Genomic DNA, 14,752 nt, shown 5'->3' with positions numbered 1-14,752 from the left:
ACACAAACAAAAATATTAAAACGACCTCAATTAATAAACTGTGTTTAACGGATTCGGCGTAACCACTGTATAATAGAAAAGTCAAATAGCGCCCCCTGGAGATCATGTTCTATTTGATTCTGAGGGATGTGATTCACTGATTGATCCTCTCGACGACTGATTAAAGTCACAGTCACTGATATAGCACCAAATTAATGACAATCCACTGTTTCTGTTCGTCTATACGCAACAATAATTCAATAATTCGGCATTTTTCCTTTTACGGCTCTTACATATACATCATGCTAACAAAAATCTAAACTGTCTCTGGTTTTGTAGGAGTTACTTACCTCAACGATACTCCATTTTCCTATGACTTCGGCTAACACTGCAGCCACCGAAGAAAAAGCAGGGCCGTATATGGCCACCTTGACTGGAGGTGTGTACATAAACTCATACAATCTATCCAAGGCCGAAGGAACATTTCCCTTAAAGCCAAATGACAACAAGATGTTTCAAAAAGGTATGTTGATGTTATCGTTTAACAGTTGCATACGTACATAGCATTCGTATACACTACCGTATCCGTTCACGACGTCAGATTTTGCTTCGAGTTAATACACAGTTGTGTCAATTTACATCCCCTTTCACACATACTTTGTTCCCCGGGAATGCCCCTGGGGAATAACGGCCGGCCTTTTCACCCTATTGGGTCTCTTTCCCCCAGGTCTGGTCCGGCGAACAGGCACACCCCCGGGAAGCCGCCCCTGCTCCATATAGTAGTGGTAAGAGGTAAAACACCGGGGTATGTTGGGTTTGGGTTAGGGGTCGTATTCCACGAGGATTAGAGATACAGTGTGAAAGGGGATCTGCTATACCGGTATAGATACACGTGCGGGCAAAACCAACCTGCAAACAATGAATAATACGTGTAATGCGCACATCTACCCTTTACCTGATGGGTGTTCAAGGTGCAGTAAACCAATAACAAACGAAAGAAAACGGACACAGAAGTAGTCCTGAGTGTGACATAATAAGTTTCAAGGAGAGATTTGAACTGTGTGCTATTAGTGTTCATAGGTTTTGGAGGTACACCCTGAGCAGGATTGCGAAGAAGGGAAAATGTATACTCTTACCTCGGTATCGGCCCATTCCAGGATAATTTCATAGCCTGGTAAGACATCACTTCTATTATTGATGTCCTCGACGGCTTGCTTAGAACCGGCTTGAGAGATAAGACCAGGCTGGAATGTTCCGTTTAAGACCGGCATGAGCCCGCCGATGTACAGGGGTGTGCGATGTGAAACATTTCTCGCACAACTGCCTAAGATGCCAGCTACAAATATAACCAGACGAAGAACCAAATTGACCAGCATTATATCAACTTGCCTGGCACTACCTGCAGCTTGAATGCATCGTACTGCTAGAGCATCACTTCTATTTATATTAGTGACGCCCACACTACTTGTTTTGTCCTTATGGGTTTTGTTTCCACTTTACACCAAAGTTCACTGACAGTTTAAACTGTTCTCTTGACTGAAGCCTAAGGTTTTCATTGGTTCATTTTCTTATTGTAATTGCTTCCCGTCTACCAATCAATTAATTCCTCGCTGTGTAGTGGAAACAAAGAGTGAATATAAAAGGTATGACTTTGATTTTAGCGAAAAACGTAGGTATAATAAAGAGTTCACCCATATGACGTCACCAACTCAAGCACCACCCACACTGAGGTTCAATTTGAAGATCTTTAATTGGCTGAAAGTTGTCATTTCCGCTATTTCACCTGACTACTTGTGAATGTTTATGTGGGTAAAATATCGTTATGTATTTTGCATTCCAGTGTTTGCAAGAAGTAAATCTAAGGAGAGACAAATGGTGCTGCATGGCCAATTCCAATTAACCACAACCATAAGTATCGTCTCTTCGCTCATAGGAATTGAATTAGGAATGTGTACTATACATTACGAAATTAAGTCTAGAGTAACGAGTCGGAAGTGAATAAAATAAAACAAAACGTAACGTAGTTCCACGAATGAAGCTTTGTCCAATGTTTATTTGAATTTTGTAGAGCTGACAAAATGGTCACTCAAAGTATTCAGGTTTACATCCGCAATGTTTTAATGATAACACTGATTTAATTTGAGTTTACACCCGCTATGTGTGGAACTTCAAGAAGTCTTCTCCAGGCTTGACGATGATGACGAACAAGGGTCTGTATATCTGTGATGCTGTACTTATTCTCATCCACTGTGCAGTGTTTACAGTCCAACGTTTTCATTGTTTTCTTCTGCCAAAGAGTGGTGTTTATATATGGACCTCATCAGTCCATGCCATTCTTTGATGTTGTTTGTCTTTCATCTACGTTGTGTTCTTTCTTCTGCAATGGTTTGTATATTTCTGTGAATATCAGTCCAATCAATTGACTCTTTGATGTTTACAGTCCATCGTTTTCATTGTCTTGCGTTGCAAAGGTGTTTATTTTTACAATAATATCGACAGGAAAGTACACTCTTTGGTCCTGTCCATCGGTCTACCGTTGACTTTGTCTTCCTGGTGTGTTTATTTTCCATAGTTGATTGGTCATCACGGTATTAGATTCTTCCTCACATGGACCATTGTGTTTTGTCATTGGTTATGATCAATACATACATTATTTGTACAAATAACCTACTGTTTTTTTTTCCATCATCCTTGTATTCGATAATTATTTTCAAATAATACAATATTTTTAAACAGTTAATTTTAGATTTTAGATTTACTTTCAAGAGGTGTCGCGTTTTTTAGATATCGCCGAAATTCAGGACTAATAATCCCCATCACGAGTCTGTGAAGCTTTGCAAATATTAACGCTTCTTTTTTTACCATTTTGGATGACAAACAGTGGTACCTTTTAACATAACCGGAGTACTTCGAAGTAAAATGTTTTTTACAAAATGCTATGTGCTACCGAATGCTGCTGTAGCCTACTTCTTGGACAATGTAAGTGTTATTGAAGGAGTTGAAACCAACGGTTCGTTCAGAACCACCCCAACTCATTAGAGATAGTCATTGCATGGTGTTACCGCAAACCTTTCCATTTTCGTATTTCAACCATGTAAAGTTTCAAATCCTACGTAAGTTGTATTGGCAATATGTCATTCAAACGTAAAACAGACACATTAAGTGCATTTTACTATAGGCCTTATGTATGTAAACGCAGCGGGTGTAAAGTTATCTCCTCAGCTGATGAAGTGCAAAAAAGCTCTCCTAGGGACATATGAACAAAATGGTGCTTTAAAAAGACATCAAGCGAAGCTTTGAACTACCTGGAACAGTACATGTACATACACTTTTAAAGAGCTTTGTGTTTACTGTCATGGCCAAACAATCTGCCGGTATTAGTCTCGAATGCTTACTGTCTGACATGAGTTGGAGTGTGGTTTCGAATTCTTGATGATGACGTTTTGGCAAGACAATAATAGATACATCTCATCACTATAAGGGGTACATGGCCGGTTAGGGCCTACATTCTAATCGTTCTCGAAACAGAATGGACGTATGCCAGGTTCCGAGATCTGTCTCAAAATGACCCCAAATGAGTAAAACTAGCGCAGAATCTGAGCCAAAATCCAATGTTTTGTTCAAGCTCTGGGTTAATCTGACCCAGCTCAGCTTTGGGTTTATCTGACCAAGCTCTGGGTTAATCTGACCTAGCTCTGGGTTAATCTGACCTAGATCAGGGTTAATCTGAGCAAGCTCTGGGTTCATCTGACCTAGATCTGTGTTAATCTGACCCAGCTCTGGGTTTATCCGACCCAGCACTGGGTTTATCCGACCCAGCTCTCGGTTAATCTGACCCAGCTCGGAGTTATTAAATAGATACCTACAAGGGTAGAGTATATTTAAACTGTTAAATTATCAAATGTTTGCATACCGTACTTTGTTTTAACCCTTACCCTAAGCCACTATATTACCATAATAATGTGGGGAGACTTTTTCAGGGGGCGACTTTGTCAGGGGGCGACCATGTCATGGCGACTTTGTCAGGGGGCGACTTTGTCAGGGGGCAACCATGTCATGGCGACTTTGTCAGGGGGCGACTTTGTCAGGGGGCGACCATGTCATGGCGACTTGTCAGGGGCGACTTTGAAACGTGGGGCCAGCCGGTCAGGGGCGACTTTGTTGGGGGCGGGCTTGTCCTTGGGCGAGATGAACAGCATCCCTTCTATCAACCCACGGCTAGAGCCATTTGGTGATGGTTGTAAAGAAATCAAACGCAAAGTCACAATTCAACGATTTGAAGGTACTGACTCTTATGGATTGTTGAACAAAGGTCAAGTACGTTTTCCTATAGGGGTGTTGAATTTCATTTTAGAGCATTTTGCGTACACTCATAGAGCTGCCATATGGGTACAGTGTAAAGCTCTATAATAATGTTTGCTCTATTTTGCAAGCCAAAAGATAGGGGCCATTATTCCAAGATTTTATTTCGGATGAGTATAGCTTGAGTTTATTTTCAGAAAATAAATTATTTTGTTCTGAAGGGGCTGAGCAGTTCATGTAGCTATAGCGCCCTCTAACGGCTTCAAATCTTGTTAAAGCGTAAAAACGTAATGAAACTAGACTAGAGTTCTAGTGTCCCAGGGAAATCTGTCCACTCTAGATTCTGTTTCCAATTATGGGTAATTAACATGGGCTAAAGGAGGCTGATTCAAAAGAGGGCGCTATCAGAAGAAGTTTGTACGCAGTTCACCATAATGGGGGACTGAATCTTCTGTCACACTGCTGGATGCACGAAGAAAATGTACACTTGAACGTTCATGTTTCAAAAGGTCATTACCTAACTTTTTAGCTAGAGAAGAATATTTGACGTAAAGTCCAACGTTTACACAGATATTTGTAACGGGTACGGATTTCCTCCGGGCATAGGCACAGAAGTTATTTACTAGTCATAATATAAGTGTCTAGCTCTTGTGAGTTTGTCTTTGTTTTTCAAGTTGTGAAAAGGTTTTTTAGTTTGATTGCAAAACGTAGACCTACAGAATAATAGTGTTTTGACATCACATCGGTTATTCATGTTTTTACCATCATTTTGTTTAAACAGCTGGTTTGGGATGGCTTTTTGGTCATCAATAGAGCAACAACTGATTGTAAAACTTTTGACACCAAAGCATTTCATCAAAATCTGAAAAGTAAAAAAAAAAACAGTATACCCCGCACCCCGGCATTCCAAACCGTGGACCGAATATTCTAAGGAAACAATTCCGTAGAAATATTTTCTGTCCTCACTTTTAGGTATTTCCACCAGGTTGTTTGGACGAGCGTCTAAAACCCAAATCAGGAAAGAAAGAAAAAAATAGTATATAAAGCAGCCGTGTGTCCTTCCAGTGCTGAACGGATTAGGTATTAGGATAGGTACAGCATCACATGTCTCCATAAAACCTGACTTCCGTAGGCGTTTTGTTCTGCCGTTATTTGAACCTCGGAGCTCCCCAATGAAGGTTCCTGTGATGCTTTATTTTATCTCGTTGTTCTTTGCAGATTCATGTGGGAATAAAGGTCATGTTTGAAATCTAATAGTTTTTACCCCACGTCTCAAATCGCCTTATCGTGACAAAGAAAAGGAAGGTAGTCCGAAAGGACATCCACAATACTGCATTAGGTTTCGTTGAAATAATGGAAACGTAAGGCTTTTTTTAAAACGGTTCAAGGCAATTAACTCCCTACAGTCAAGAAACTATAATAAATATTAAATACAAATTGGGCAAGCGCCTAATATTTTGAGGCAGCACGCATATGACACGCCTGATTGAAAACAAATAAAAACTTGTTAGTGTAAATTAATACAACATTTTAAAATGCACAGTTTACAAGACTTTAGATAAACTAGCCCATTAATATAATAGATACTGAGTCGACGTAGTAATATAATCGTTTAGGGCCATTCAAATGCCACGATTTTTAAATACGGGGATTGGAAAAATTGTCACAAATATTTTTTGGAATTGTTAAGTGCACGTACAATGAACGCACACTCGAGCTATATAATCTACAAATAGCGAGGTTTCGTTGGTATACGATACCTGGAATTGTTATCCCTTCTCATCGATGGTGTTTTACTTGATGTTGAAATATCAATGCTTCGTTACTCTAAATTTGGCCTTAACTTCAAAAATAAGATACTTTTTTTTATAATAAACTAACTTTACGAGTGTTTATAACTTTACGGTGTTTTTTTTATAAAATAATTGTTCTTTTTTACATCTATTAAATTACTATTCTTGTTTTATATTGCAGAACGTTAGCTTCCCCTCCTTCTCGTTTCTTCCCCCTCCACTTCTCCTTTCTGTCCGTATCATATATCAAGGCTGTGACAGTTTATACAATTTACTCTTGTAATATTTTTTTACTCTTATTTTTTGTTTATATTGCTTTTAATTTTCCGTAACATTCTTAAATGTTTACGTAATTTTTATATCGTAATTTTATCATGCACTGCAAAAACGTTGGTCAAATCATTTGTTGGGCAAAGTAACTTCAACAATTATTGGTCGATAATTGCCCAACAAAACAAATAATTGGTGTTGTTGGGCAAACATTTTGTTTGCCCATTCTTTGTTTAAAAAGCGGAACAAAAGTTGGGCAAGTGTTGGGAAAATATTTCGTAATCCGAATTCATCATAACTGTTGGTTACACTTTTTGCTTATTTATTGGGCAGTTTATTGCACATTAGTTGGTCAAAATCGTCCGATCATGCGCTCTACGATTAAAGAGTTGCCAAAAAGTTGGGCATTAAACAGTAGAACAAAGATATTTTCCAACATGGCGGGTGGAGGAGTGGCTGTGACGAGCGGGGTTGTCCAGTTGATATAGATCCAGTTTGAAGGTGAGTTTTTAACTAAATATGAAGTTGTGTTTTTTATTCAGTCGTACATATAGTCGTGACAATTGCAGAGCGAGCAACACATTGACACTACTGTGATAGTTTCAGTTTTATCATGCCATTATGTGCAACGCCGGTTGTGGCATGTATGCGTGGTTGTTGTGTTGCTTTGTGTATGAAATACAATCCCATGCATGGAACTATCACTGCATTGCTTGCGCTGCAACTGTCACGACTGTGTACAACAACTGAACAGGAAACAAACTTTATTTAGTTAAAAACTAACCTTCCAAAGCATCTACAAACCACTGAGCACCCTCACGATTTTGAGAGAGATGCCAAGGTCACAACTCACCACCGTTTGCCATCGTGGAAAATATATTTTATATGCCTGGTTGTATGACGTATCACAGGAGAAACTGTAAATCAAAGGGTTAAATACATTCACCATTTGTTGGATAACACCGAAAATGGTTAAACATTTTAACTAGATCATGAATAAAATCATCGCCCAATAAGTGGGTAATTGATAATTATTAAATACCCAGAAAATGGGTAAACAAAATATTACCCAACTGTTGGTTACCAAAATATACCCAACTACTGATGATGAAATATTACCCAATTATTTGGCAATCAGAGCGCCCAACTTTGATGGGTAATACTTTGCCCAAAAGTTGGAGGAGTTCACTATTCGCCCTTAACTGGGTAAAAAGTTGGGAATTTGTTTACCCAATTTGTTTACAGTGTGTGATTTTATTTTCACTTTTAACATGTTAGTTTGTTCGCAGGGCCCAAATGGAAACCAGTTTTTTACTGATTTGGCTCAACCTGGGTAAATAAAGGAAATAAATAAATAAATAAATAATCTAGGCTATAAAGAACATCGACAAAATCACTTCCGAGTACAAAACCTGTCATTTAGCAGTGTTCACATGGAAACAAGGCTGGCCAATCTCATGGCAGAGACTTTTATTATGTTGATGCGTTTTAGAAGGGTGGTTTGGGAGCATCCATTGCTTGAATTCACGTATTTAGGCATATCTACTTTTAAACTTCACACAAGTGTCGTTCACGCTTTTCTTTAGTTGTCAATTATTAAAAGAAAAAACAACTTATGTTGACGACCGTCCATAAAATCACTATAAACACATTTGGGTAGCTACCGTTTTTGGCAATGTGTGATTTCATCAATTGTATGTGGACCCCTGCTGGTAATGGAAGTATCCAGAAAACTGTTTTTAACGACCGCATTGTAGTGATATAAAACAGTGGTATAACCGAGATGTTATTATTCACCCGTGTGAACAGGTTGATGGACGCCATGTCGGTGAAAAGCGTCTGGATCTTGGTTTTGGTAATGGGCTTTGCGGGAAACTATGCGTCCACCACACCGGGTCGAAAACCACTTTACATCGGTGGACTTCTTCCACTGACCAAGGGGTCTTCCCCGGACTTCGGGCCTACAGCTTTTGCTGGATGTAAACTAGCTGTTGATGATATCAATAATAGGAGTGATGTACTACCAGATTACGAACTTATAGTGAATTGGACTGATACGCAGGTACGAATTGAATTCAAATCTATATTTTATATTATACTTCTCTTTTCAAAATGCAACATAATTGTAATGTGTAGTTTTAACGCATGACAAATGCATACCCTATTGTAGGCTTACGTCTTGTTCCCGAAAGAGGAACGTTACGACAGTTTGACTGGAATATTGTACACAGGCAAGTCATGTGCAAAACTATAATTTCAAGAACTGGGTGTGAACGTTTGATCGGTTTCCTCCTAAGAAAAATAACATTCTGCATGCATGAGCATGGGAAAGCTTGTCTTTTGGGCTAGACTAATTCTGTAAAGAAATGCAAATAATATATTTTTAATTTTGTTTGTCAGGAGCCATTCTGTTGCTTCTGGACCCTTCTGTTAAGGGAGTATATAACCTTAGCACCCCTCTTACGATGTTAGATTACTATCAAACCATTAAGCCCAAAATGTAGTACCAAAATCCCACTTCATGTGAACTTGAGAGCCTCTAAAGTGTGGGATTTCGTAACTGCATTGTGGGCTTAAATGATTAATTGAAGTCTAACGGCGTGGAGTTAAAACTGTTGAGAATGTGTCCCCTGCTGCTTAACAGTTTTGACCCCACGCCGTTATTTTGAAAACAATGCACTTCGAATTCAGAATCAGATATTTATCTTTGGCAAAAAGTAAAGTTAACTCTGTCAACCAGTCTATTTTCGTCTTGCCGCTATGTTTTCATTATTTCTTTGCTTATTTCTTTGCTTGCTTGTTTTTTTCTACACCGCTAGAGAACAATACGTTGCGATCCATTGTTTGCTTTATTCACTGATTACAAGAAAATAGTCGCAGGTGTGAAATGCCAACCAAGGACCCACCTAACAATAAAGGCCCCAGCAAATAAATTATGAACAAATAAAACCGAATTTAAAAATAAAATAAAGGGAAATAATATTATAACAAAAGACAAGCGAAACTTTCAGGACTGATTTAAAGGAAGTTAACAAACCGAAGCAAACAAAAATAACCTTTGAAAACAGCAGAAATGAAAAAAATATATATAACAAAATAGACGCCGGTAAAGTTGTCTGCGTCATCACGCATTGACATCTTGTCTTGAATATTCATTCTACCGCTGCGGGGTATAGGGGGTGGGATGTGCAAGCTGGCAAAGGTAAGAATCAACCCGGGTTGACTTTTGCTTGTAGAGCTCGAGGGAACTTCTCGTTATTAACTTCATTGTCACGGGAGAAGTTTCATTTGGTCTCCCTGGCTATAATTATAGTGTTACCTCAAACTGTATAATCTATACTATGCAATGCATCAACATTAATCATAAGACAATAGCAGCTGCGAATATCTAAAAATGAACCTTATGTCATTGTGCCCCTGTGAATCACTATTTATACCGTGACCCCGTTGGTTACAACCTGTAAACTATATGGTTAGAAATAGGGCATATTATTTCCATCTATACGATTCTTGCAATTTTGCTTTGAATCTTTATTTTCTTAATTCCCTATCTTTTTGAGCCATCTGAAGTAATTTTGAACTTCGTGTACGTGGTATTATTCATTGTTGCCTATGACCATTTTGAAACCCAATCATAACCAGACATTTTCCGTACTCATTAAAGGCAGTGGACACTATTGGTAACACCTTACTTCAGTGGTAACCAGTAATGGAGAGAGGTTGATAGTATAAAACATTGTGAGAAACAGCTCCCTCTGAAGTGACATAGTTTCACAAGAAAGAAGTAATTTTCGACGAATTTGATTTCGAGACCTCATATTTAGAATTTGAGGTCATGAAATCAAGCATCTGAAAGCACACACTTTCGTGTGACCAGGGTGTTTTTTCTTTCATTATTATCTCGCAACTTCGACGACCAATTGAGCTCAAATGTTCACGGGTTTGTTATTTTATGCATATGTTGAGATACATTGGTCTTAGACAATTACCAATAGTGTCCACTGTCTTTAATAATGTCCATACTTTTACTCCAAAAGCTGCAACACTTATAAAGTCCAAGTAACGCCACAAAAAAAAACATTTCCAATCTGTTCACAGATCCAGAACCCGTTATCACATAATCCATTATTGCGAGTCCGTGTAACGGACTTCAAATCCGTTATAATGGATTTTTGAATCCGTGAAAATGAATTGGAATTTTGTATTTATTTATTTATTTTGTTGGCGCCATTTGAAACGAATGGATGGCAAAGTTCCTTGGAGCATCTCTGTAATGTTTTCTTCCACAGAGCTTAATGTCAGCCTGTAGACACGCCAGGCTTTGTGGTGACTGGCCTCAAATATCACCTTTTCACCCAATCATATCTCTTGTTTCGTGCTGTTTCCCTTTCCTCAATTTCGTTATTTAATTTTGTTCTTGAGTCATGTGCTTCATCAACTGCTGTGATCTAAATGAAACAGCGGTGAATAAATGCCTTTTACATTGTCTATTGGAATGTCTATTCCAGTCATGTTTACAACCTTAAGATATTTTGTTGTGACATCAAAAACAGGCCTAGATGACCTAGAACTCTAGTCTGTGCACGCCATGCGCAATAATTAGATTAATTGGTATAGCAAGACCGACGTTACAGATTGATAAGAAATTCCGTACGCGTTGTACCGTGTAGCTAAACTGCAGCGTACATTGTAAGTGAATAAAACTAATTGCAAGACCGAAGAAATCAACGCGAAAGCTAACCATGCGTTAATGACTCGTTTATACGAACATCAAAGATAATTAACATTTCAGATCAAGTTGACTGGAACTCGTCATAAACATCGTCTCTTACGCTGTTGTAAGTTTGGAAATAATGTTCATACTTTGAGGTGAAAACAACATTTATATATATTTTTTTATTTCAAATGATTTTCAGGTCGTTGGTTCAATTCCCACTACTTAATTTTGCCCCCCCCCCCCACACACACACACCCACCCACACACGAAAAAAAGGAATTTCGACGAAATTACAAAATGGGGTTAGGGGCAATGACGTCACTCCTAACCCCAGCTAAACAATATCCACGGGCATTTCAAATGTACTAAATTCAGTTATTAAATTTATCTATATATTATAACCCTTTGAAAATATATCTACATGGAATAACATGCAATGCAGCTATTTTGAAGATTGGTATACTATCTTGTTTCAGGACAATATTGCGATGGCGCTATACAGACACAATGATTTTTTCTCCATGACATGCTCTGATTGTTTGCACATCCAATTCCAAATTTCTCCTTCCGTTCAACAGCAAATTAAATTCAATCTGAAATGCCACATGCCCTAAACCAAAATGCCACGTGCCAAATTAACCCAAAATTTCCATCTCGAAAACGTGCTATCTGGGGTTTTAACCCGGATGACAAATTATTCTCAAGTTCTGACCTTCTCGAGACACTCAGTAATATTGTTTAAACCCTGCTTTTTAATGTTATTAAAAGCAAAAAAAAGGGTCAAAATATTATACTCCAACCTAATTTTATTTAAACGCACACAGAAGTTAAATTGACTCGTTTGTTAACGATTTAAAGGAAAACACTTTACAAAAGAGACCCATGCAGTATTAAAGTGCGATACCTCGAAATAGTTATTAGACGAACTCATTCCAATTCATTGCCCTCCTAGTTGGCCAACAGTGTCGTGTGGTTCCGGTAAATTTCTTTTCGCAAATACGAAATCACAGGAATACGCTGAAAAGAATGAAATAATTGCACACAAGGATTGGTTTTATAAACGTTACCGATGAAGCGATAAAACAAAACATATCCATGGCGAGTTAAACTGTAACTCACTTATTCATTGATGCATAATACAGAGTTTTTGTTGACCAGGGTTGTTTCCTCGGATGTTTAAAGGGTTCACGGATTATGCTTCAACACAGTCAGCACTCCGCATGAACATTTGGTGGTTAAACTTTGATCATTATTATCATTATTCTTTACCCGAGAATGACGATGTACTTGGGTTTTCAAAGTTTATCGTTTTCTCCTGGTTGTTGTCATATAAAACCCATGTAAAAACAAAATGTCCTTTTTTACCATAATTTCTGTATTCTAGTCCAGAGAACCTCGAGTTTTCACTTAAATTAACCGTTTTCAGACAACTTGATTGATTTTATTCACCTGTACACCTCGGTCTTGGAAATTAACATCACAAGACTAAAGACTTGGGATAACAATGGAACCACATCACAAGACTAAAGACTTGGGATAACAATGGAACCACATCACAAGACTTAAGACTTGGGATAACAATGGAACCACATCACAAGACTAAAGACTTGGGATAACAATGGAACCACATCACAAGACTAAAGACTTGGGATAACAATGGAACCTGGCACTATTTTAAATAGTTTTGTTCAAATGCACTACTCTTTACCGTACGCCACTTTTTATATTTTCAGATGTGATTTTCAACAAACCAATGCTTCTATAACCGAAAACGTCCAATACCCAATTCCGCTAGGGATGCTTAATAATGTTTATCTCTTTCAGGGACGCTCGTGTGAACATCCATTCAGAAGGCTAAAAAGCTTCATAAAGTGTCGCCAAATGAAATTGACTTTGTTCGGTCGTGTGTTTAAGTGTCGTACCGGTTAACACGAGACGGTGATTTATAAACGGATTCAGGGTCCATTCAGAACAGAATGATGTAAGAGACGGAACCTCAACCTCCTCGTATTGACACGTTCGTCTATAATGAAGGGAAACGTGAGGTTTGAACTTTATTGGATATTTTAAGGCACAAGTTGAGCGTGTGCAGTGGCGAAGGGTTTATGTATACTCTTTATTATGGTCTGAGATGTAATTGGTAATAGCCATGACGGACCCCCAATCACCGCTCGGCTCCACCCCCACCCCCCCCCCTTCAAAACAAAAGAAGGGAAAAAGTATGCAATAAACTTCCTAAGGCTCATGTAAACATCGAAGAAAAAAAACGAATAAATGGGGGTTAAGAAGTTTTCAAATACAATTGGGGATAGCAATTAGAGAAGAACGTAAGTACCTCGGTTTGTCTTCCGGGTCAAAACTAACAATTCGTCCTCTTTGAAATATCTCCCTAGCTCTTTTTAACTTTCTTTTTAACGTGGCACGTCTTTTCCTTTAACCATATCCAACAATCCCTTCAGGTTGTGGGGCTCCCTATTGTTAAATGGTTTCTGGAGAAGCTCCCGTATACTGTTACAAAGGTTTTTTGGTGAAAACATTTTAACTAATTATCTCTTGTATTGTCAAACTTCTTGTCCAACCGGGTAGCTTTTGAGTTCCTTGTTAACAATTTATAAAATTATTAAAATTATTAGCAAAAAAAGAGTCTGAGTTTATTTGAGTCCAAAAAATAAAGAATATTTATATTTGGTTTGCGGTAACACCATGTGTGTATCTACTTGCCAGGTAGAGTTTGTTCTAAGAGAACTGTCTTTCCTTATTCTACTACCGCGGAGTAGATTATCGGATTGCTCGGGACACTTCTCAGTTCTGAAAAGAACTGTCCTGCTTTTTACCTTTTACTACCCATGCGGAAGGTATAGAAAGTAGGCTGGGACTACTACTTTAGCTTATAGCATCGTAATAAACTGTACCACCGCGGAGTCAGTTCTTAAATTGGTCTATATTTTATATACTTACCAAAACAGGTAGAGTTTTTTCTTTAAAAAACTGTCTTGCTATAAATATTCTACTACTGCGGACCGAGAAGATTTTTTTCGGGAGACTTGAATATAGCTGTATTAAATTGATTATAATTCGAGTAATAAAAAACGCGTTAAAATCAGTATATAAAAAGATTGTTTACGGTTCACTAATGGCCATGGAAATAATACACAAAAAGTGTGCTCCTTTGTGTCTCAGTTTCATATTCAGTTTTGGGAAATAAACGCGTCTCTCTCCTCTTTGTCTGTTTCCATTCCTCTGCGTCCATTCTTCAGTCGTGGATTTATATTGCCTGTTGGCATGGGAACCATATATTTAAACTGAAATTTAATTAAAAACCAGATTTCATTCATTTTAAAATATTGCAGACGCCGGACTTTTTTTCTATTTTTAAACTTTTCAATTAATACTAAACGTCGGCAAACTTAAAGTCACCTGGAAGTGGTATTTTTTTCAGAATAAAGCTTTTGTCACTAATATATGTGTTTTGATGAGTGGAATGTGAATAAACAGTTAACTAAGGTTTTAAAAAATCAGTTCTTATGTTATTTACAAATTTAAGAGTAGACCCCGACCCGAGAGGGCGCTGTTCGTGACGTCAATCGAGGCAGACTTTGCCTGTAATGCGTAGAGTAAACACAATTGCAAAGTACATGTACGGACCAAGTCGTGAGTTTGTACGTTTAAAAAAAAAGTGTATTGCTGCTGA

General features: G+C 38.1%; 2 protein-coding genes across 2 annotated transcripts in view; one reads left to right on the top strand and one right to left on the bottom strand.

The window, feature by feature from the left end:
* Positions 1 to 44: 44 nt before the first annotated feature.
* LOC117296120 lies at positions 45 to 4,178 on the bottom strand. The gene is made up of 5 exons (XM_033778992.1): positions 4,123 to 4,178; positions 3,648 to 3,841; positions 1,116 to 1,315; positions 330 to 467; positions 45 to 65 (listed from the first exon to the last, which is right to left on the bottom strand). Exons 1-5 carry the CDS (start codon positions 4,176 to 4,178, stop codon positions 45 to 47), a joined length of 609 nt encoding a protein of 202 aa, XP_033634883.1.
* LOC117296119 (gamma-aminobutyric acid type B receptor subunit 2-like) overlaps positions 423 to 14,752 on the top strand; it is a 28,911-nt gene continuing 14,581 nt past the window's right edge. The window contains exons 1-2 of the mRNA XM_033778991.1: positions 423 to 502; positions 8,154 to 8,406. Of these exons, the coding sequence (XP_033634882.1) occupies positions 8,158 to 8,406 (249 nt within the window). The 5' untranslated portion in view covers positions 423 to 502; positions 8,154 to 8,157. The remainder of the gene's footprint in view (positions 503 to 8,153; positions 8,407 to 14,752) is intronic.

This window comes from Asterias rubens, chromosome 10, assembly GCF_902459465.1.
Source record: "Asterias rubens chromosome 10, eAstRub1.3, whole genome shotgun sequence".
Taxonomy (NCBI): Eukaryota; Metazoa; Echinodermata; class Asteroidea; order Forcipulatida; family Asteriidae; genus Asterias; species Asterias rubens.
This window is presented reverse-complemented; position numbering and strand designations above follow the sequence as displayed.